General features: G+C 44.1%; 1 protein-coding gene across 8 annotated transcripts in view; it reads left to right on the plus strand.

Moving 5' to 3' along the window:
* LOC109877771 (LIM and senescent cell antigen-like-containing domain protein 1) overlaps positions 1 to 18,434 on the plus strand; it is a 95,456-nt gene extending 77,022 nt beyond the window's left edge. For 4 of the 8 annotated variants that reach the window (XM_031806296.1, XM_031806294.1, XM_031806298.1 and 1 more), the window contains 9 exons: positions 7,503 to 7,569; positions 7,806 to 7,926; positions 8,317 to 8,466; positions 10,128 to 10,278; positions 11,248 to 11,340; positions 11,661 to 11,709; positions 11,873 to 11,948; positions 12,290 to 12,463; positions 17,899 to 18,434. In XM_031806296.1, coding sequence (XP_031662156.1) covers positions 7,503 to 7,569; positions 7,806 to 7,926; positions 8,317 to 8,466; positions 10,128 to 10,278; positions 11,248 to 11,340; positions 11,661 to 11,709; positions 11,873 to 11,948; positions 12,290 to 12,419 — 837 coding nt within the window. In that variant the 3' untranslated portion in view covers positions 12,420 to 12,463; positions 17,899 to 18,434. The other 4 variants (XM_031806297.1, XM_031806295.1, XM_031806293.1 and 1 more) reach the window with 2 other exon arrangements.
* Positions 18,435 to 24,298: the final 5,864 nt, after the last annotated feature.

Below are 24,298 nucleotides of genomic sequence, written 5' to 3' on the forward strand. Positions count from 1 at the left end.
ATTGTCAACTTTATTCATGATGATGACTGTTTGCCAGTAGATTGTCAACTTTATTCATGATGATGACTGTTTGCCAGTAGATTGTCAACTTTATTCATGATGATGACTGTTTGCCAGTAGATTGTCAACTTTATTCATGATGATGACTGTTTGCCAGTAGATTGTCAACTTTATTCATGATGATGACTGTTTGCCAGTAGATTGTCAACTTTATTCATGATGATGACTGTTTGCCAGTAGATTGTCAACTTTATTCATGATGATGACTGTTTGCCAGTAGATTGTCAACTTTATTCATGATGATGACTGTTTGCCAGTAGATTGTCAACTTTATTCATGATGATGACTGTTTGCCAGTAGATTGTCAACTTTATTCATGATGATGACTGTTTGCCAGTAGATTGTCAACTTTATTCATGATGATGACTGTTTGCCAGTAGATTGTCAACTTTATTCATGATGATGACTGTTTGCCAGTAGATTGTCAACTTTATTCATGATGATGACTGTTTGCCAGTAGATTGTCAACTTTATTCATGATGATGACTGTTTGCCAGTAGATTGTCAACTTTATTCATGATGATGACTGTTTGCCAGTAGATTGTCAACTTTATTCATGATGATGACTGTTTGCCAGTAGATTGTCAACTTTATTCATGATGATGACTGTTTGCCAGTAGATTGTCAACTTTATTCATGATGATGACTGTTTGCCAGTAGATTGTCAACTTTATTCATGATGATGACTGTTTGCCAGTAGATTGTCAACTTTATTCATGATGATGACTGTTTGCCAGTAGATTGTCAACTTTATTCATGATGATGACTGTTTGCCAGTAGATTGTCAACTTTATTCATGATGATGACTGTTTGCCAGTAGATTGTCAACTTTATTCATGATGATGACTGTTTGCCAGTAGATTGTCAACTTTATTCATGATGATGACTGTTTGCCAGTAGATTGTCAACTTTATTCATGATGATGACTGTTTGCCAGTAGATTGTCAACTTTATTCATGATGATGACTGTTTGCCAGTAGATTGTCAACTTTATTCATGATGATGACTGTTTGCCAGTAGATTGTCAACTTTATTCATGATGATGACTGTTTGCCAGTAGATTGTCAACTTTATTCATGATGATGACTGTTTGCCAGTAGATTGTCAACTTTATTCATGATGATGACTGTTTGCCAGTAGATTGTCAACTTTATTCATGATGATGACTGTTTGCCAGTAGATTGTCAACTTTATTCATGATGATGACTGTTTGCCAGTAGATTGTCAACTTTATTCATGATGATGACTGTTTGCCAGTAGATTGTCAACTTTATTCATGATGATGACTGTTTGCCAGTAGATTGTCAACTTTATTCATGATGATGACTGTTTGCCAGTAGATTGTCAACTTTATTCATGATGATGACTGTTTGCCAGTAGATTGTCAACTTTATTCATGATGATGACTGTTTGCCAGTAGATTGTCAACTTTATTCATGATGATGACTGTTTGCCAGTAGATTGTCAACTTTATTCATGATGATGACTGTTTGCCAGTAGATTGTCAACTTTATTCATGATGATGACTGTTTGCCAGTAGATTGTCAACTTTATTCATGATGATGACTGTTTGCCAGTAGATTGTCAACTTTATTCATGATGATGACTGTTTGCCAGTAGATTGTCAACTTTATTCATGATGATGACTGTTTGCCAGTAGATTGTCAACTTTATTCATGATGATGACTGTTTGCCAGTAGATTGTCAACTTTATTCATGATGATGACTGTTTGCCAGTAGATTGTCAACTTTATTCATGATGATGACTGTTTGCCAGTAGATTGTCAACTTTATTCATGATGATGACTGTTTGCCAGTAGATTGTCAACTTTATTCATGATGATGACTGTTTGCCAGTAGATTGTCAACTTTATTCATGATGATGACTGTTTGCCAGTAGATTGTCAACTTTATTCATGATGATGACTGTTTGCCAGTAGATTGTCAACTTTATTCATGATGATGACTGTTTGCCAGTAGATTGTCAACTTTATTCATGATGATGACTGTTTGCCAGTAGATTGTCAACTTTATTCATGATGATGACTGTTTGCCAGTAGATTGTCAACTTTATTCATGATGATGACTGTTTGCCAGTAGATTGTCAACTTTATTCATGATGATGACTGTTTGCCAGTAGATTGTCAACTTTATTCATGATGATGACTGTTTGCCAGTAGATTGTCAACTTTATTCATGATGATGACTGTTTGCCAGTAGATTGTCAACTTTATTCATGATGATGACTGTTTGCCAGTAGATTGTCAACTTTATTCATGATGATGACTGTTTGCCAGTAGATTGTCAACTTTATTCATGATGATGACTGTTTGCCAGTAGATTGTCAACTTTATTCATGATGATGACTGTTTGCCAGTAGATTGTCAACTTTATTCATGATGATGACTGTTTGCCAGTAGATTGTCAACTTTATTCATGATGATGACTGTTTGCCAGTAGATTGTCAACTTTATTCATGATGATGACTGTTTGCCAGTAGATTGTCAACTTTATTCATGATGATGACTGTTTGCCAGTAGATTGTCAACTTTATTCATGATGATGACTGTTTGCCAGTAGATTGTCAACTTTATTCATGATGATGACTGTTTGCCAGTAGATTGTCAACTTTATTCATGATGATGACTGTTTGCCAGTAGATTGTCAACTTTATTCATGATGATGACTGTTTGCCAGTAGATTGTCAACTTTATTCATGATGATGACTGTTTGCCAGTAGATTGTCAACTTTATTCATGATGATGACTGTTTGCCAGTAGATTGTCAACTTTATTCATGATGATGACTGTTTGCCAGTAGATTGTCAACTTTATTCATGATGATGACTGTTTGCCAGTAGATTGTCAACTTTATTCATGATGATGACTGTTTGCCAGTAGATTGTCAACTTTATTCATGATGATGACTGTTTGCCAGTAGATTGTCAACTTTATTCATGATGATGACTGTTTGCCAGTAGATTGTCAACTTTATTCATGATGATGACTGTTTGCCAGTAGATTGTCAACTTTATTCATGATGATGACTGTTTGCCAGTAGATTGTCAACTTTATTCATGATGATGACTGTTTGCCAGTAGATTGTCTTATGACTTTGCCATTCACTTCATGATGATGACTGTTTGCCAGTAGATTGTCAACTTTATTCATGATGATGACTGTTTGCCAGTAGATTGTCAACTTTATTCATGATGATGACTGTTTGCCAGTAGATTGTCAACTTTATTCATGATGATGACTGTTTGCCAGTAGATTGTCAACTTTATTCATGATGATGACTGTTTGCCAGTAGATTGTCAACTTTATTCATGATGATGACTGTTTGCCAGTAGATTGTCAACTTTATTCATGATGATGACTGTTTGCCAGTAGATTGTCAACTTTATTCATGATGATGACTGTTTGCCAGTAGATTGTCAACTTTATTCATGATGATGACTGTTTGCCAGTAGATTGTCAACTTTATTCATGATGATGACTGTTTGCCAGTAGATTGTCAACTTTATTCATGATGATGACTGTTTGCCAGTAGATTGTCAACTTTATTCATGATGATGACTGTTTGCCAGTAGATTGTCAACTTTATTCATGATGATGACTGTTTGCCAGTAGATTGTCAACTTTATTCATGATGATGACTGTTTGCCAGTAGATTGTCAACTTTATTCATGATGATGACTGTTTGCCAGTAGATTGTCAACTTTATTCATGATGATGACTGTTTGCCAGTAGATTGTCAACTTTATTCATGATGATGACTGTTTGCCAGTAGATTGTCAACTTTATTCATGATGATGACTGTTTGCCAGTAGATTGTCAACTTTATTCATGATGATGACTGTTTGCCAGTAGATTGTCAACTTTATTCATGATGATGACTGTTTGCCAGTAGATTGTCAACTTTATTCATGATGATGACTGTTTGCCAGTAGATTGTCAACTTTATTCATGATGATGACTGTTTGCCAGTAGATTGTCAACTTTATTCATGATGATGACTGTTTGCCAGTAGATTGTCAACTTTATTCATGATGATGACTGTTTGCCAGTAGATTGTCAACTTTATTCATGATGATGACTGTTTGCCAGTAGATTGTCAACTTTATTCATGATGATGACTGTTTGCCAGTAGATTGTCAACTTTATTCATGATGATGACTGTTTGCCAGTAGATTGTCAACTTTATTCATGATGATGACTGTTTGCCAGTAGATTGTCAACTTTATTCATGATGATGACTGTTTGCCAGTAGATTGTCAACTTTATTCATGATGATGACTGTTTGCCAGTAGATTGTCAACTTTATTCATGATGATGACTGTTTGCCAGTAGATTGTCAACTTTATTCATGATGATGACTGTTTGCCAGTAGATTGTCAACTTTATTCATGATGATGACTGTTTGCCAGTAGATTGTCAACTTTATTCATGATGATGACTGTTTGCCAGTAGATTGTCAACTTTATTCATGATGATGACTGTTTGCCAGTAGATTGTCAACTTTATTCATGATGATGACTGTTTGCCAGTAGATTGTCAACTTTATTCATGATGATGACTGTTTGCCAGTAGATTGTCAACTTTATTCATGATGATGACTGTTTGCCAGTAGATTGTCAACTTTATTCATGATGATGACTGTTTGCCAGTAGATTGTCAACTTTATTCATGATGATGACTGTTTGCCAGTAGATTGTCAACTTTATTCATGATGATGACTGTTTGCCAGTAGATTGTCAACTTTATTCATGATGATTGACTGTTTGCCAGTAGATTGTCAACTTTATTCATGATGATTGACTGTTTGCCAGTAGATTGTCAACTTTATTCATGATGATTGACTGTTTGCCAGTAGATTGTCAACTTTATTCATGATGATTGACTGTTTGCCAGTAGATTGTCAACTTTATTCATGATGATTGACTGTTTGCCAGTAGATTGTCAACTTTATTCATGATGATTGACTGTTTGCCAGTAGATTGTCAACTTTATTCATGATGATGACTGTTTGCCAGTAGATTGTCAACTTTATTCATGATGATGACTGTTTGCCAGTAGATTGTCAACTTTATTCATGATGATGACTGTTTGCCAGTAGATTGTCAACTTTATTCATGATGATGACTGTTTGCCAGTAGATTGTCAACTTTATTCATGATGATGACTGTTTGCCAGTAGATTGTCAACTTTATTCATGATGATGACTGTTTGCCAGTAGATTTTGAAAGTATGAGCTTGACATTATCAAAGCAACGGTAGATTTAACATTGATTTTGCATAATTTTATCTGTGGCCAATGACATTGAGCCTTCTTGGATAGGCACTTCTAATGTAACTCTATGGCAGCACCCAAGGGGCTTGAATTTTTTAGCTCTCCCTGTAGATTTTACGGGGACGTAGTGTCCCCATGAGTGACGCTGAGCCAATCACGGTGCAATTAGAGAACATTACCAACCCCTATGCTCCGTATTTTCCGCTGGTTGCCCCACCACCACAGAAAGCACTGAGCTAGACTGAAACGCCTGCATTTTGGAGCTGCCTTAAACAAAAAAAGAGACCATGTTTGTATGCGGATTTATTACCCCAATGATTGGTCGCCACTGGCCGGGGTAGCCCACGAGCGGTCTTTCAATCACCCGTGAGGGAATGCACTTTTCAGATCAGAGCGTGTGCATTTTTGTTTATATTCTTTGCAAGTTAGCGAGTTATTGGCCCAGTTATAGATGAGTATAGGTCAGCAATGGGGAGTTACTGCTTCCTACAAGAACACAAAACGTGGAGGCTACATTTCAAGCAGTCTTTGAAAAGCCAGTCTGGTGAAAAGCTTGTCTTAATTAAAGGGGCAGTGTTGTATTTTGAGACAGGCTTGAATAAGCCAATAGGCAGAGGGGTAGCCTATATTGTCTAATTCTCTGTATGGTAATAATAATACATAGTATTTTGTAAAGTGGTTTCTTGCATCATACAACACAATGCAAAGCAATTTACAGTCCCCTATTTGGCCCGTGGTGTTACAGACCAAGTAAAAAAGCATTCATTAATGTCAAGCCCTTTTTCATGTAAAAACATTTTTAAAAGTCTCATGCAATGTCGGCCTGCGTTGAACACCACATATAGGCTATTGTAGGCTATATCATATAAATCAAAAGCTTTTTCCATTTGCTCCACTGGTTTTGTTGGTAGCCCTACATTATGCTTAAATAACTGTACAGGGTACAGCCTCAGTGTTCACTGTAAACGTGTGCCAGCAGTTGCACAACATTCTCACAACGTTCAGGTTTCTGCTCAGTGCCCCAACAAATTAGAAGGAACATTACTTAGATTGTGTTTACCACAGGCAACCCAATTCTGATCTTTTTTTAAATCTTTAGACCAATCAGATCAGCTCTTTTGCCCATAATTATGCAAAGGATCAGAATTGACTGCCTGTGTAAATACAGCTTTATTATCCCTGTCACTCTCACCCATCGCATTCTATACAACCATGTCTAGCCTGAAGTAAACCCAAGCCCTTTATTGTGTTAGCCTCCTGGAACTGCCACGTCTGTTCGAGATATAACAACAAACTCCTTTCCCCCTCGGACATCATTGTGTGGTAGAACAGCAGACTATGGTCCTCTCCTCCTTTCATAAACAAAAACAATAACAAGTGCACCTAGGGGCGACCAGTGGCACTATTTCACCAAATGCAGATTCCAGCTTTAAATTAGATGTATTACAAACTTTGCTTACATGGCCCTCATGCTGAAAACAACAAAATATGATATCATATGTATTTGGTACGGGTGGTAATATAAGAAGATAAGGGTGGAGACACCTTCACCTCCTGTCACAAATTTGATATTGGGTAAAGTTTATTAACTGGATCGACTCCCAACCTCACAGCACTCAGCCAAATGCATTACTGGCCCATTAGAAGCTTCCCACTAGGCAAAAACTGGTTGAATCAATGTTGTTTCCACATGATTTCAACAGCAACAAAAACATTTGATGTTGTTGAATCAATGTAGGAAAATGATTGGATCTGCAAGAAGTCGTCAATGTATTATTTTTCACTCAACTTTGAATCTAAATACAACGACGTGGGGACTTTCGTTATTGATTTCAGGTTGAATTCAAGTTAGATGACAACTCAACCAAATGTAAATCAAAACTAGATGTAGAAATGATGTCGGTACCCGGTGGGTTGTCTCTGAGTTATCCCACTCTCTCTCTTGTTGTGTCTCTGTCTGACTGGCTTTTTAGGGGCAGCAGAACAGGCAGGAGGCCAGACACATCTCCAGCTGACCCTAGGGATCCCAGAGCTGTTCCCTGAAAGGGAGATCATATCCACAGACAGATCTGTAGACGTACAGGTCTATCTATGGCTATGGTATGTTCTAATCATTGAGTGATTCTGATGCTTGTTCTCTTCTTCTGCAGTTTGAGGGCAGGAAGTACTGCGAGCATGACTTCCAGATGCTGTTTGCTCCCTGCTGCCAACAGTGTGGTGAGTACAGGAACTGCACCTACACAGTAGAATTATTAACACTGGTGGTGTTGTCTGAAGCTTAAGGTCATATTTGGTCCCCTTTAACCCTGCTTCCCTCACCTTGAGCCCTAGACACAACTGGGTAGACGTCTATCGCCAATTGCTTTCTTGTGCCAAGAGTTTTTTCTTTAGTTATTTCTCTCTATATTGCCAGTGTGTTGTCCCTTATCTCCTCCTCCTCCTCCTCCTCCCAGGGGAGTTTATCATTGGTCGCGTGATCAAGGCGATGAACAACAGCTGGCACCCTGACTGTTTCTGCTGTGACCTCTGCCAGGCCGTGCTGGCTGACGTGGGCTTCGTCAAGAACGCTGGCAGGTCAGTGCAGAAACATGGACTAGATCACTGATCAGCCATTACTGATTTAACATCATGGGATAGGGGACAGCATCTTTTCTGCTGCATAGCTTTTATAAAGCAAGGAGAAATCCCACACACTGATAACACCTTCCTGCAGTTTTAACGTAGCAACAGTATTTCAACCTCTGGGTCAGGCTGAGCTCTCTCTACCAACATGTATATCACTCTCTTTCTCTCTCCCTGCGACACCTGTGTCGCCCATGTCATAACATCTCTGGGAACATCTCCGGGATCCCTAGGGTCAGCTGGAGATGTGTCTGGCCTCCTGTCTGTTCTGCTGCCCCTAAAAAGCCTGTCAGACAGAACTCTTTACCAACATGTATATCACTCTCTTTCTCTCTCCCTCAGACACCTGTGTCGCCCGTGTCATAACCGTGAGAAGGCCCGTGGTCTGGGGAAGTACATCTGTCAGAAGTGCCACGCCATCATCGAGGAGCAGCCGCTGCTGTTCAAGAATGACCCCTTCCACCCGGACCACTTCAACTGCAACAACTGCGGGTAATCTAGAAACAACTCCACAAACCCTATATACAAGTACTACTCAACCAAAACACAATATTTATACAACCTACATTCAACCTAAACCCAAACACTGCTAAATCACCACACAAACTTCACACTCCCTCTACATAAACCTAGTGGTATGAATACAACCACTGCCAACTCAACTTCTACACAACCTGTATGCAACCTGTACATGTACTGTAGCCTACAGTTCAGGTGGGCCTTCGCTTCAGTAAACAAAGGAAAGGAGGGGTGCTCAACAACAATGACAAAAATCATGAGAAGGGCTTACCAAGAAAAACTGCTGACATTTCTACGTCAAGCTGACATCACCTCAGAGCGACCTGACCATTGCACTTAGCTCCAATTTATAGCCTAGTGGCCCATTGAGACACAACAATGTAAGAAAATAATAATGATGATATGTTCCGAGCTAAATGGCAAATTATAACACAATAATACTAATAATAACAGAAATAGTGTGTGTCGTTAATCAATATGCCAGTTCAATATAGATAATATTGGGGTGTCTGTGAATCCAGAGTCACAGAGACCCCAAAAAATCAAGGCAACAACATTATAGAAACGATGACAAACGATGACAAAAATCATCTTAGACCCTTAGGATCCACAGTGTCTGAGAACTGCCAGAATGCCTCTGTTTTAGTTTACGTACAATGTCACCTCCTGTTGGTGAAATGTGGTTGTGTTTATGGCTACAAAGAGCAGGAAGATGAGCCATGGTTGGCTTCTACGCAGTGGTGCGCAATAGAATAGTCCGTGTCTTTATTAGTCAGGTCGCTCTGAGGTGATGTCAGCTTGATCTCAAAACATCACTCACTTGTTTGCATCCTGTACAATGGATTAGTGAGCTAAAATAAATACATCTCTGCTTTTTTTCTTGGTAAGCCCTTCTCATATACTATAGCCTGTCAGTGGTAGACACTGAAATTCGGAAATACAATCAAATCAAATCAAATCAAAGTTTTTGTCACGTGTGCTGAATACAACAGGTGAAATTGCGTTCAGTGAAATGCTTACTTACAGGCTCTAACCAACAGAGCAAAAAAGGTATTAGGTGAACAATAGGTAGGTAAAGAAATAAAACAACAGTAAAAAGACAGGCTATATACAGTAGTGAGGCTACATACAGACACCGGTTAGTCAGGCTGATTGAGGTAGTATGTACATGTGGATATGGTCTCTCCACAGAGCTGCTATAGGCAGGGAATGTTTTCTGTAGCAGGATAGGACTTCTCAAGGTTGGGTTTAGTAGAGTTTACCCATGTACAAGTCAGCCAAAGGAGAGAAGAGGGAGGAGGAGGAAGAGAGTAGGGAGAGAGGGACTGATGATAGAAGAATGATTATCGCAGTAGCTCTTTTAGATGACAGTTAAAAGCAGTTGAGAGGCACCTCCAACCTAACCAAACCTTTCCCGTAAGACTGCCTGTCCTTAAACAAACCTACAGTTGTCAGCTTGTCCTTGAGGCAGAAGTTGTGATGGTGAAAATTCATTCAGGAAGTCTGTAGACGACTAATTCCTCTATGCAACACTGCAACTTGGTTTCTGTTGTGAATTCAGAACACAATAACTACCACCCCAATAACAGCTATTGGTGATGCTCATAAGGTTTGTCCCTCCTCTCCCCCCCTAGTAAGGAACTGACGGCTGATGCCAGGGAGCTGAAGGGAGAGCTGTACTGCCTGCCCTGCCATGACAAGATGGGCGTTCCCATATGTGGAGCCTGCAGGAGACCCATCGAGGGCCGCGTGGTCAATGCCATGGGCAAGCAGTGGCATGTCGAGGTAGTTAAATAAAGTTTAAATTTAAAATAAAATTAAATCGAATTAAATGATGACATCACTCTTACAATATGGACCTGTTCAGGAGGTTGCAATGTTATGGAACATTCAGATAATGTATTGTGTATGTTTATGGTATTTTGTAGCCATATTATTATTATTATATTATGATCTTTGGTATGTACTGCTTTGTCTGTCTTTGTCGCTGAACAACTATTTCCTATTATACAACAGGTGGTTTGTAATTCCCATTGTTAGAGTTAGTTCTGTGATTCCTGAGAACATCACAGTAGAAATGTATTCAAGGCAGTTTGTATGTGGTTCTGTTTCTACCCTGCTTTCATATCTCTGTGGTCGTGTTTGGACTATCTCAGAATGGAGCATATCCTTTCTCTTTCTTTCCCTCTGACATTCCTCTGTTCATATCTCTGTGGTCGTGTTTGGACTATCTCAGAATGGAGCATATCCTTTCTCTTTCTTTCCCTCTGACATTCCTCTGTTCATATCTCTGCTGCCTTTTCCCTCTACTTTTCTCCTCTTCCCCCCTCCTGTAGCACCATGTATGTGCTCTGTGTGAGCGTCCGTTTCATGGCTCCCCGTATTACGAGCGTGGGGACCACACCTACTGTGAAAAACACTTTAACATGGTGAGGGGTTAGTTAGAGTGACTGATGGGAGACCCTTCCTGGCTGCATTCTGTCCTGCTCTCTGTCCGGTCTGTGCTGCATTCTGCCCCCGGGTGGACCTCCCAGACAAACAAGGCTCCTCCTGTGTCTGTCTGTCTGTAGAGGTGAGTGCCTCCACAGGGGGCGCTCCTGCCCTGCTGCTGCCCTCTGAACCCACTAATCTCAGACGGGACGGGACTGACTCCTAATAGCTCTGAACTAAACTAGACTGATGTGGATTAAACTGACCTGTGCTGGTCTGTCTGTACTAACCTGTTGTGTGGGGCCATGTTGTGTGTGTTTGCAGCATTTTGTGTGTGCTAAGTGTGAGAAGCCCTTCCTGGGCCATCGCCACTACGAACGCAAAGGACTGGCCTACTGTGAGACTCACTACAACCAGGTAATGTAGGAGAAGGCTGCACACACAGCCCAAGGTCTCTACATAGTAACTCAATCCAATCCAGGCACGGTCTTTTATTTATCTTTAAGCAAGCCTTTGAGTGATTGCATCTGGCTGTATATCATTTGAATGTGACCTCCAGTCTTGGCTAGTTTTATGGGAACATCTAGTGGTGGAAGTACAAATGTAGCAATGCAACAAATGAAGACTGTGAAGTGAATTGCATGGCTCTTGTCTGGAAGAATACAGTAAAGAGTAAAGACATTGTAATATGTCAAGTGAATTGTGTGCCTGGCTATTGACTCTCTCCTCTCCTACAGCTCTTTGGAGATGTCTGCTACCACTGCAACCGTGTCATTGAGGGTGATGGTAAGATATTATCACCTAATATCATATACAGTCAAACAAATATTGAATGGAATATGTCATATTTGTTTTATAAACTACTACTGTCTCTGCTTTCGCCATGTTGTCATTGTCTTGCCAGGTACCCAGGCTAATGTAATTGACGTGTTTGTGTTGTGTGTTCCAGTGGTATCAGCACTGAACAAGGCATGGTGTGTCAACTGCTTTGCCTGTTCCACCTGCAACACCAAGCTCACCCTCAAGTAAGTATGACTGAGTTAACACAGCAACACCATCCTGTGTGCTGACACATTGGAATGAGGTTAGACTATCTTTGGGACTATAGATTTCAATTCAATTGAAACCTTTCTTTCTGCTCTGTGCCCACCTGAAGCAATATCTCTGTCCTCTTTTGGCTCTCATATGTCTACTGCTCTACCTGTTCCACTGTACCTGTGACGACCTGATCTATTTCCCAGCTTTTCCATCTGCCTGTGTCATTCCTTTATCTCTGTCCCTCTCTTTCACTTGTTCCTGTTTGTCTGTCCATATCCTCCCATCTCCTCTTTCTTCCTCACTTCCTCCTCTTTCCTGGTCCTACCAGGAATAAGTTTGTAGACGTGGATCTGAAGCCTGTGTGTAAGCACTGCTACGAGCGCCTGCCAGACGACATGAAGCGACGTCTTGCCAAACGAGAAAAAGAGAAGAAGAAGAAAGTGCCCATGTGTCTATAAACCTCTCTCCTTCCTTTTTCCTCACTTCCACTTTCCATTCATTGGTTAGTTTTCATCTCCTTTCCTTCTCTTTTTCTTGTTGTGCTTTTACTATCTGTCTATCTTTCATCTGTCCACCCTGACAAGTCAGTTAAAAAAGGGTTTTAGACACAGAGATCAAATATCTGTTAAACATAAACTATGAACTATGCATTTTTTTATCACATCACATTCAACATCACTGTACTATATCAGTTATAGAGTATGAGCAATCAACGGAAGTAGAGATTAGACACAGATCATAGATAATGATTAATAACCAGTACAGATAGATATTTGGCCTAAGCTATTTGGCCTAAGCATCAGTGCCGGTGTTTCCCACCAATGATGACCATATTTAGGATCTCCGCAGGAAATGGTTACTCCATATGGCCATTCCTCAACCAGACACACTTAGGGGATTAACATAATAATTCAGCGTTGTAATAATGCTGCAATAATCTGACTGGAAGTCCTTTTCTCTCTGATCAGAGGGATGAGGCTAGAGGCATGTACAGTACGCTCGTGTGTATTTTGTCAGAGTGTAAAGAGAAGGCTTTGTTCACCAGATCCTGGTTTGTTTATGGGTAAAACACCAATTGTTTCCTGTCTCTGTGTACTGGCTGGACTGGATGTCTGAGAGAGGGAGCAGAAGGGGGAGAGAGGGAGCAGAAGGGGGAGAGAGGGAGCAGAAGGGGGAGAGAGGGAGCAGAAGGGAAAGAGAGGGAGCAGAAGGGGAAGAGAGGGAGCAGGAGAGATCAGAAGGGGGAGAGAGGGAGCAGAAGGGGGAGAGAGGGAGCAGAAGGGGGAGAGAGGGAGCAGAAGGGGGAGAGAGGGAGCTGAAGGGGGAGAGAGGGAGCGGAAGGGGGAGAGAGGGAGCAGAAGGGGAAGAGAGGGAGCAGAAGGGGAAGAGAGGGAGCAGGAGAGATCAGAAGGGGGAGAGAGGGAGCAGAAGGGGGAGAGAGGGAGCAGAAGGGGAAGAGAGGGAGCAGGAGAGATCAGAAGGGGGAGAGAGGGAGCAGAAGGGGGAGAGAGGGAGCAGAAGAGATCAGAAGGGGGAGAGGGAGCAGAAGGGGGAGAGAGGGAGCAGGAGAGATCAGAAGGGGGAGAGAGGGAGAATAAGGGAGAGAGAGGGAGCAGGAGAGATCAGAAGGGGGAGAGAGGGAGCAGAAGGGGAGAGAGGGAGCAGAAGGGGAAGAGAGGGAGCAGAAGGGGAAGAGAGGGAGCAGAAAGGGGAGAGAGGGAGCAGAAGGGGAAGAGAGGGAGCAGAAGGGGAAGAGAGGGAGCAGAAGGGGAAGAGAGGGAGCAGGAGAGATCAGAAGGGGGAGAGAGGGAGCAGAAGGGGAGAGAGGGAGCAGAAGGGGGAGAGAGGGAGCAGAGGGGAAAGAGAGGGAGCAGGAGGGGAAGAGAGGGAGCAGGAGAGATCAGAAGGGGGAGAGAGGGAGCAGAAGGGGGAGAGAGGGAGCAGAAGGGGGAGAGAGGGAGCAGAAGGGGGAGAGAGGGAGCAGAAGGGGAGAGAGGGAGCAGAAGGGGGAGAGAGGGAGCTGAAGGGGGAGAGAGGGAGCTGAAGGGGGAGAGAGGGAGCAGAAGGGGAAGAGAGGGAGAAGAAGGGGGAGAGAGGGGGGAGAGAGGGAGCAGAAGGGGAAGAGAGGGAGCAGAAGGGGAAGAGAGGGAGCAGGAGAGATCAGAAGGGGGAGAGAGGGAGCAGAAGGGGGAGAGAGGGAGAAGAAGGGGAAGAGAGGGAGCAGGAGAGATCAGAAGGGGGAGAGAGGGAGCAGAAGAGATCAGAAGGGGGAGAGAGGGAGCAGAAGGGGGAGAGAGGGAGAAGGAGAGATCAGAAGGGGGAGAGAGGGAGCATAAGGGAGAGAGAGGGAGCAGGAGAGATCAGAAGGGGGAGAGAGGGAGCAGGAGAGATCAGAAAGGGGAGAGAGGGAGCAGAAGGGGAAGAGAGGGAGAAGAAGGGGGAGAGAGGGAGCAGAAGGGGAAGAGAGGGAGCAGAAGGGGGAGAGAGGGAGCAGAAGGGGGAGAGAGGGAGCAGGAGAGATCAGAAGGGGGAGAGAGGGAGCAGGAGAGATCAGAAGGGGGAGAGAGGGAGCAGAAGGGGGAGAGGGAGCAGAAGGGGGAGAGAGGGAGCAGAAGGGGAAGAGAGGGAGCAGAAGGGGAGAGAGGGAGCAGAAGGGGAAGAGAGGGAGCAGAAGGGAAGAGAGGGAGCAGAAGGGGAAGAGAGGGAGCAGAAGGGGAAGAGAGGGAGCAGAAGGGGAAGAGAGGGAGCAGGAGAGATCAGAAGAGGGAGAGAGGGAGCAGAAGGGGAAGAGAGGGAGCAGAAGGGGAGAGAGGGAGCAGAAGGGGAAGAGAGGGAGCAGAAGGGGAGAGAGGGAGCAGAAGGGGAGAGAGGGAGCAGAAGGGGGAGAGAGGGAGCAGAAGGGGGAGAGAGGGAGCAGGAGGGGAAGAGAGGGAGCAGGAGGGGAAGAGAGGGAGAAGGAGGGGAAGAGAGGGAGCAGAAGGGGAAGAGAGGGAGCAGAAGGGGAAGAGAGGGAGCAGAAGAGATCAGAAGGGGGAGAGAGGGAGCAGAAGGGGGAGAGAGGGAGCAGGAGAGATCAGAAGGGGAAGAGAGGGAGCAGAAGGGGAAGAGAGGGAGCAGAAGGGGAATAGGGAGCAGGAGAGATCAGAAGGGGGAGAGAGGGAGCAGAAGGGGGAGAGAGGGAGCAGGAGGGGAGAGAGGGAGCAGGAGGGGAGAGAGGGAGCAGGTGGGAGCAGAAGGGGAAGAGAGGGAGCAGGAGGGGAAGAGAGGGAGCAGGGGGAGAGGGAGCAGGAGGGGAGAGAGGGAGCAGGGGGGGGGCAGAAGGGAAAGAGAGGGAGAAGGAGGGGAGAGAGGGAGCAGGAGGGGAGAGAGGGAGCAGGGGGAGGGGCAGAAGGGAAGGAAATGGAGCATGAGGGGAGAGAGGGAGCAGGAGGAGGGGCAGAATGGAAAGAAAGGGAACAGGAGGGGAGAGAGGGAGCAGGAGGAGGGGCAGAAGGGAAGGAAATGGAGCATGAGGGGAGAGAGGGAGCAGGAGGGGGGGCAGAAGGGATAGAAAGGGAGCAGGAGGGGGGCAGAATGGAAAGAAAGGGAACAGGAGGGGAGAGAGGGAGCAGGAGGAGGGGCAGAAGGGAAGGAAATGGAGCATGAGGGGAGAGAGGGAGCAGGAGGGGGGCAGAAGGGAAAGTAAATGGAGCAGGAGGGGGGGGCAGAAGGGAAAGAGGGAGCAGGAGGGGGGCAGAAGGGAAAGAATGGGAGCAGGAGGGGAGAGAGGGAGCAGGAGGGGAGAGAGGGAGCAGGAGGAGGGGCAGAAGGGAAGGAAATGGAGCATGAGGGGAGAGAGGGAGCAGGAGGAGGGGCAGAATGGAAAGAAAGGGAACAGGAGGGGAGAGAGGGAGCAGGAGGAGGGGCAGAAGGTAAGGAAATGGAGCTTGAGGGGAGAGAGGGAGCAGGAGGGGGGGCAGAAGGGATAGAAAGGGAGCAGGAGGGGAGAGAGGAGCAGGAGGGGGGCAGAAGGGAAAGAGAGGGAGCAGGAGGGGGGGCAGAAGGGAAAGAAAGGGAGCAGGAGGGAAGAGAGGGAGCAGGAGGGGGGCAGAAGGGAATGAAGGGGAGCAGGAGGGGAGAGAGGGAACAGGAGGAGGGGCAGAAGGGAAAGAAAGGGAGCAGGAGGGGAGAGAGGGAGCAGGAGGAGGGGCAGAAGGGAAATAGAGGGAGCAGGAGGGGAAGATAGGGAGCAGGAGAAGGGGCAGAAGGGAAAGAGGGAGCAGGAGGGGGGCAGAAGGGAAAGTAAATGGAGCAGGAGTGGGGGCAGAAGGGAAAGAAAGGGAGCAGGAGGGGAGAGAGGGAGCAGGGGGGGAGAGAGGGAGCAGGGGGAGGGGCAGAAGGGAAGGAAATGGAGCATGAGGGGAGAGAGGGAGCAGGAGGAGGGGCAGAATGGAAAGAAAGGGAACAGGAGGGGAGAGAGGGAGCAGGAGGAGGGGCAGAAGGTAAGGAAATGGAGCTTGAGGGGAGAGAAGGAGCAGGAGGGGGGCAGAAGGGAAAGAAAGGGAGCAGGAGGGGAGAGAGGGAGCAGGAGGGGGGCAGAAGGGAAAGAAAGGGAGAAGGAGAGGAGAGAGGGAGCAGGAGGAGGGGCAGAAGGGAAAGAAAGGGAGCAGGAGGGGAGAGAGGGAGCAGGAGGGGGGCAGAAGGGAAAGAGAGGGAGCAGGAGGGAGGGCAGAAGGGAAAGAAAGGGAGCAGGAGGGAAGAGAGGGAGCAGGAGGGGGGCAGAAGGGAATGAAGGGGAGCAGGAGGGGAGAGAGGGAGCAGGGGGAGGGGCAGAAGGGAAGGAAATGGAGCATGAGGGGGAGAGAGGGAGCAGGAGGAGGGGGCAGAATGGAAAGAAAGGGAACAGGAGGGGAGAGAGGAGCAGGAGGAGGGGCAGAAGGGAAGGAAATGGAGCATGAGGGGAGAGAGGGAGCAGGAGGGGGGGCAGAAGGGATAGAAAGGGAGCAGGAGGGAGAGAGGGAGCAGGAGGGGGGCAGAAGGGAAAGAAAGGGAGAAGGAGGGGAGAGAGGGAGCAGGAGGAGGGGCAGAAGGGAAAGAAAGGGAGCAGGAGGGGAGAGAGGGAGCAGGAGGGGGGCAGAAGGGAAAGAGAGGGAGCAGGAGGAGGGGCAGAAGGGAAAGAAAGGGAGCAGGAGGGAAGAGAGGGAGCAGGAGGGGGCAGAAGGGAATGAAGGGGAGCAGGAGGGGAGAGAGGGAACAGGAGGAGGGGCAGAAGGGAAAGAAAGGGAGCAGGAGGGGAGAGAGGGAGCAGGAGGAGGGGCAGAAGGGAAATAGAGGGAGCAGGAGGGGAAGATAGGGAGCAGGAGAAGGGGCAGAAGGGAAAGAGAGGGAGCAGGAGGGGGAGAGGGAGCAGGAGGGGGGCAGAAGGGATAGAAAGGGAGCAGGAGGGGAGAGAGGGAGCAGGAGGGGGGCAGAAGGGAAAGAAAGGGAACAGGAGGGGAGAGAGGGAGCAGGAGGAGGGGCAGAAGGGAAAGAAAGGGAGAAGGAGGGGAGAGAGGGAGCAGGAGGAGGGGCAGGATGGAAAGAAAGGGAACAGGAGGGGAGAGAGGGAGCAGGAGGAGGGGTAGAAGGGAAGGAAATGGAGCATGAGGGGAGAGAGGGAGCAGGAGGGGGGCAGAAGGGAAAGAAAGGGAGAAGGAGGGGAGAGAGGGAGCAGGAGGAGGGGCAGAAGGGAAAGAAAGGGAGCAGGAGGGGAGAGAGGGAGCAGGAGGGGGGCAGAAGGGAAAGAAAGGGAGAAGGAGGGAAGAGAGGGAGCAGGAGGGGAAGAGAGGGGGCAGGAGGGGGAGCCGAAGGGAAAGTAGTGCTAGAATTTAAGACTTGTGATATATAGATAGATAAATGAAAGACAAATAAAATCAGAACCCTGATCATAAAGATTGTATTTTTGTCTCTTCCTTACAGGAACAAGTTTGTGGAGTTTGACATGAAGCCGGTGTGTAAGAAGTGTTACGAGAAGTTTCCTCTGGAGCTCAAGAAGAGGCTCAAGAAGCTGGCAGAGACCGTGGGCCGGAAGTAGACAGACAGACAGACAGACATGCTAGAACAGACAAAAGTGATATCAGAGTGTTTGAGCAAGCACATGACCTTTGTTCTTGGTGTAAATTTAGGGATTAAACCCACTCTACCCAACCCCTCATAGGTTGATGAAAATCAGATTTGCAATATCCTTCCGTCCTTTCATGCCTGGTTAAATAGTGACAACCCATGAGCAGAGAGAGAGACTGTACACAAGAAAGGGTCATCCCCAAATCAGTGCCTTTGTCTGAATACATATTCATATTATATTCATATATATCCTTGATATACTTATCAATGTATCTCATATATTTCATAATTATTTAGCTTAAAATGTCCCTTCATAACCCAACTTGTATATTTAAGTATGCATCAATGGTCCTGGTATTTTGTCAGGTGAATAAAGAGTATTGATAAGGTCGTTTCTGCCTTAGCCAACTACTTTATCAATGTCATGCCATACAAGTAGAAACAGACAGACACCTGGGCTATGTTACTGATGCTACACAGTTCTGTGCAGCAGAACTGGATCCAATATAAATATATATAGATATATACAGTACCAGTCAAAAGTTTGGACACAACTTTCATTCAAGGATTTTCCTTTATTTTTACTATTTTCCTCATTGTAGAATAATAGTGAAGACATCACAACTATGAAATAACACATATGGAATCATGTTGTAGCCAAAAAAGTGTTAAACAAATGAAAATATATTTCAGATTTTATATTCTTCAAAGTAGCCATCCTTTGCCTTGATGACAGCTTTGCATACTCTTGGCATTCTCTCAACCAGCTTCCCCTGGAATGATTTTCCAATAGTCTTGAAGGAGTTCCCACCTATGCTGAGCACTTGTTGGCTGCTTTTCCTTCACTCTGCGGTCCAACTCATCCCAAACCATCTCAATTGGTTTGAGGTCGGTGATTGTGGAGAGCAGGTCATCTGATGCAGCACTCATCACTCTCCTTCTTGGTCAAATAGCCCTTACACAGCCTGGAGGTGTGTTGGGTCATTGTCCTGTTGAAAAACAAATGATAGTCCCACTAAGTGCAAACAGATGGGATGGCGTATCGCTGCAGAATGCTGTGGTGGCCATGCTGGTTAAGTATGCCTTAAATTCTAAATAAATCACTGACAGTGTCACCAGCAAAGCACCCCCCACCATCACACCTCCTCCTCCATGCTTCATGGTGGTAACCACACATGCGGAGATCATCCGTTCACCTACTCTGTGTCTCACAAAGAGAATGGCGGTTGGAACCAAAAATCCCAAATTTGGACATATTTCCATCAATCTAATGTCCATTGCTCGTGTTTCTTGGCCCAAGCAAGTCTCTTCTTATTATTGGTGTCCTTTAGTAGTGGAATCTTTGCAGCAATTCGACCATGAAGGCCTGATTCATGCGGTTTCCTCTGAACAGTTGATGTTGAGATGTCTGTTACTTTAACTTTTATTTGGGCTGTAATGTCTGAGGCTGGTAACTCTACTGAACTGATCCTCTGCAGCAGAGGTGACTCTGGGTCTTCCTTTCCTGTGGCGGTCCTCATGAGAGACAGGTAACTCTAATGCACTGATCCCCAGCAGCAGAGGTGACTCTGGGTCTTCCTTTCCTGTGGCGGTCCTCATGAGAGACAGGTAACTCTAATGAACTGATCCCCAGCAGCAGAGGTGACTCTGGGTCTTCCTTTCCTGTGGCGGTCCTCATGAGAGACAGGTAACTCTAATGAACTGATCCTCTGCAGCAGAGGTGACTCTGGGTCTTCCTTTCCTGTGGCGGTCCTCATGAGAGACAGGTAACTCTAATGAACTGATCCCCAGCAGCAGAGGTGACTCTGGGTCTTCCTTTCCTGTGGCGGTCCTCATGAGAGCTAGTTTCATCATAGAGCTTGATGCTTTTTGAAATTTTCCGAATTGACTGACCTTCACGTCTTAAAGTAATGATGGACTGTTGTTTCTCTTTGCTCATTTGAGCTGTTCTTGCCATAATATGGACTTGGTATTTTACCAAATAGGGCTGTCTTCTGTATACCACCCCTACCTTGTCACAACACAACTGATTGGCTCAAATGCATTAATGCATTAAGAAGAAAATAAATTCCACAAATGAACTTTTAACAAGGCACACCTGTTAATTAATTGAAGTGCATTCCAGGTGACTACCTCATGGAGCTGGTTGAGAGAATGCCAAGAGTGTGCAAAGCTGTCATCAAGGCATAGGGTGTCTAAATTTAAGAAGGATGGAGGCCACTCTGTTCTTGGGGACCTTCAATGCTGCAGAAATGTTTTGGTACCCTTCCCCAGATCTGTGCTTAGAAACAATCCCTTGGTTTTTGCTCTGACGTGCACTGTCAACTGTGGGAACATATATAGACAGGTGTGTGCCTTTCCAAATCATGTCCAATCAAGGTAATTTACCACAGGTGGACTCCAATTTAGTTGTAGAAACATCTCAAGAATGATCGATGGAAACAGGATGCCCTGAGCTCAATTTCGAGTGTCATAGCAAAGGGTCTGAATACTTATTTAAATAAGCTATGTCTGGGGGGGGGGGGGTTGTAATAAATGTGCAAACATTTCTAAAAACCTGTTATTGCTTTCCATAATGGGGTATTGTGTGTAGATTGAGGAAAACATTTTAAAAAATTAATTTTAAAATAAGTCTGTCACGTAAGTCTGAATACTTTCCGAACGCACTGTATGTATGCATGTATGTATGTATATACACACATATACATCTATTTCAAATACTTGAAGATCGCTTGATTTAGCTTGCTTATTATAATGGAACCATTGGAATTGTGCCAAAATTGCAAACTCTGCCCACCCTGTATACCAGTAAGCTAAATCAAGAGCATGTCAAGTACTTGAAGTATCTGATGTTTGAACAGTACTATTTGACCCAGATCTGCTGGGAAGCTTCTTGAAAGTAGCCTCCATCCCAGCAGTTCAGGTCATATAGAAACAAGAGTCATATTCGTACAAGAGGATTGTGTACATTTTTCAGGATGTATTGAAATATTATCCAAAGATAATACTGAATGAGGTGACACGTTTATGCATATCTCATATAGAGACGTTTGGGCATCCATGTCACGGGCATCGTAAGAAGCAGACCAAGGTTCTGCGTGGTGAGCGTACATATTCCTCTTTATTAGAAATGTCGCCAACAATACAAAACGACTGTGACGCTTAACAGGGCTATGAATGCCTCTAACAAAGTTAACTACCCACACTGAAGGAGGGAAAGGGCTACCTAAGTATGATTCCCAATCAGAGACAACGATAGACAGCTGTCCCTGATTGAGAACCATACCCGGCCAAAACATAGAAATAAAGAGACATAGAAAACAAAACCTAGAATGCCAGCCCCACATCACACCCTGACCTAACCAAATAGAGAAATAAAACAGCTCTCTAAGGTCAGGGCGTGACAGTCCACAACATTGTACATGGCGGTATATTTATATGAATGTACAATGTAAGGTCTATTGTCACTGAAGGGCGTTTTCTGTTTACTGTCAACTGTTGGATGACAGACGTTTGTTTTTATGTTTTTCACAATCAATATGCTCAGAATAAACATTAATACACCTTTTATATAATAGTAATGGAATTAAACTATCTGCCAATAATTTTCTTCATGCTTTACATGTCATGCATTATTTTGTCTTTTGAAATGGAGAAAAACAAATTGCAGAGACAAACGATTCCGTTGATATATGGATTTTCTTGTAACTGCAATGTCCATTTGTCCTTTTCCTATTGGTGTGTATTAAAGTGGAGTTATGAGTACTGTAAGATGTGTGTATAAGCTCAGTAAACCTATCCTCCGATGAGTGTTACTTCCTCCATCTATAGATCCTCTTAGCAAGGAATGAACTGCCAGAAAAGAAAGCATCACATCCCTTTTGACCTTTTGAAAATGTGTTTAGTTTGTCACAGTATTTAACTATATTTGAACAAAAATATGTTGCAGTGTGTTGATTTGCATAGAGTGATACAATTACACATTCCTCTGCTAAATGGGACTTTAAAACCCTGTGTTATTCCTCTGCTATACTACAATATAATAGTCTATGCTACATTCACAGCCTTGATTCATACAGTGCTTGGCTTAAGGCTATTGTTACCTCAACTAAATGTTGTAATGAATAATGTGGAAATTGAGCAAGTTGAGTTGACTAATCCTGGACTGTAAACTGTCATGTTCAAAACATTGATACAACAGTAGTTAAGATGGGGAGAAGTCTGTCCATGATAAAGCGCGCCTCTGCCTTTTTAACAGCACTATCAACAAATCAAATCGTTTTTTCACATGCGCCGAATAAACATTTTTTTAAGCAATAATAGGACCAAAGCGTAGTTTACATTGTTTAAGGGATATATCAGTGAAGACCACCTCCTCCAGTGCAATAGGATAAACCATATCTCTCTCTACAGAAGAGAGAATCATGTCTAAACCAATTTACGATGGGACGAAATGCTTGCCTGGAAATACGATTTAATGTTTGGTATGAATAGACCTGTTTTTCACTATTTGTAAATGTATCAATTTTATCCGGGATCGTTTACCTTGCCATATACATTTTGAAACCGCACTATGAATTTTATCCCAATAGCCAGAAGGGGGAGCCATGGGAAGCATTGAACTACAGACATTTAGCCGTGGCAATATATTCATTTTGAAAATTGATATCCGGCCAGTTAAAGCAACAGCGATATTATTCCAATTATTGAGGTCGGGTGGAATTGGTTTGCGCGTTCTAGCAATGATTTTATCTAAGGAAGGAAATACAGTTGAAGTCGGAAGTTTACATACACCGTGGCCAAATACATTTAAACTCAGTTTTTCACAATTCCTAACATTTAATCTGAGTAAAAATTCCCTGTTTTAGGTCAGTTAGGATTATCACTTTATTTGAAAGAATGTGAAATGTCAGAATAATAGAAGAGAGAATGATTTACTACAGCTTTTATTTCTTTCATCACATTCCCAGTGGGTCAGAAGTTTACATACACTCAATTAGTATTTGGTAGCATTGCCTTTAAATTGTTTAACTTGGGTCAAACGTTTTGGGTAGCCTTCCACAAGCTTCCCACAATAAATTGGGTGAATTTTGGCCCATTCCTCCGGACAGAGCTGGTGTAACTGAGTCAGGTTTGTAGGCCTCCTTGCTCACACACGCTTTTTCAGTTCTGCCCACAAATGTTCTATAGGATTGAAGTCAGGGCTTTGTGATGGCCACTGCAATATCTGAGCAGCCTTTCAAGTTATGTCGATATAGGACTTGTTTTACTGTGGATATAGATACTTGTGTACCTGTTTCCTCCAGCATCTTCACATGGTCCTTTGCTGTTGTTCTGGGATTGAGTTGCACTTTTCGCACCAAAGTACGTTCATTACTAGTAGACCGAACGCGTCTCCTTCCTGAGCGATATGATGGCTGCGTGGTCCCATGGTGTTTATACTTGCATACTATTGTTTGTACAGATGAACGTGGTACCTTCAGGTATTTGGAAATTGCTCCCAAGGATGAACCAGACTTGTGGAGGTCTACAATTTTTTTTCTGAGGTCTTGGCTGATTTCTTTTCATTTTCCCATGATGTCAAGCAAAGAGGCACCGAGTTTGATGGTAGGCCTTGAAATACATCCACAGGTACACCTCCAATTGACTCAAATTATGTCAATTAGCCTATCAGAAGCTTCTAAAGCCATGACATAATTTCTGGCATTTTTCCAAGCTGTTTAAAGGCACAGTTAACTTAGTGTATGTAAACTTCAGACCCAGTGAATTATAAGTGAAATAATCTGTCTGTAAACAATTGTTGGAAAAATTACTTGTGTCATGCACAAAGCAGATGTCCTAACTGACTTGCCAAAGCTATAGTTTGTTAACAAGAAATTTGTGGAGTGGTTGACAAATTAGTTTTAATGACTCCAACCTAAGTGTATGTAAACTTCCGACTTCAACTGTATACTGTATCTACTCCCAAATTCTTAAAATAGGAAACTTTTGGGATTCCATAAGTAGAGATGGAGTCCTCCATCAAGGTATTTCATTTCATAATTTCATAATTTGAGTGATTGCGGTACATTGTCTAGAGATAGCAGTGTTGTAGTGCATCCGGTCTCGAGACCACACATTGAGTGTCTAGGTCTTGTCTTGGTGTCAGACACATTTGTACTGACTGCGTAACGGACAGTAATGACTCGTAATTTCTTACCTAGAATTACCTTTCTACTCCTGCCAGCGGACAAGAAAATTCACAATTCTCATCTTC

Source organism: Oncorhynchus kisutch, linkage group LG26 (genome assembly GCF_002021735.2).
Source record: "Oncorhynchus kisutch isolate 150728-3 linkage group LG26, Okis_V2, whole genome shotgun sequence".
NCBI classification, from domain to species: Eukaryota; Metazoa; Chordata; class Actinopteri; order Salmoniformes; family Salmonidae; genus Oncorhynchus; species Oncorhynchus kisutch.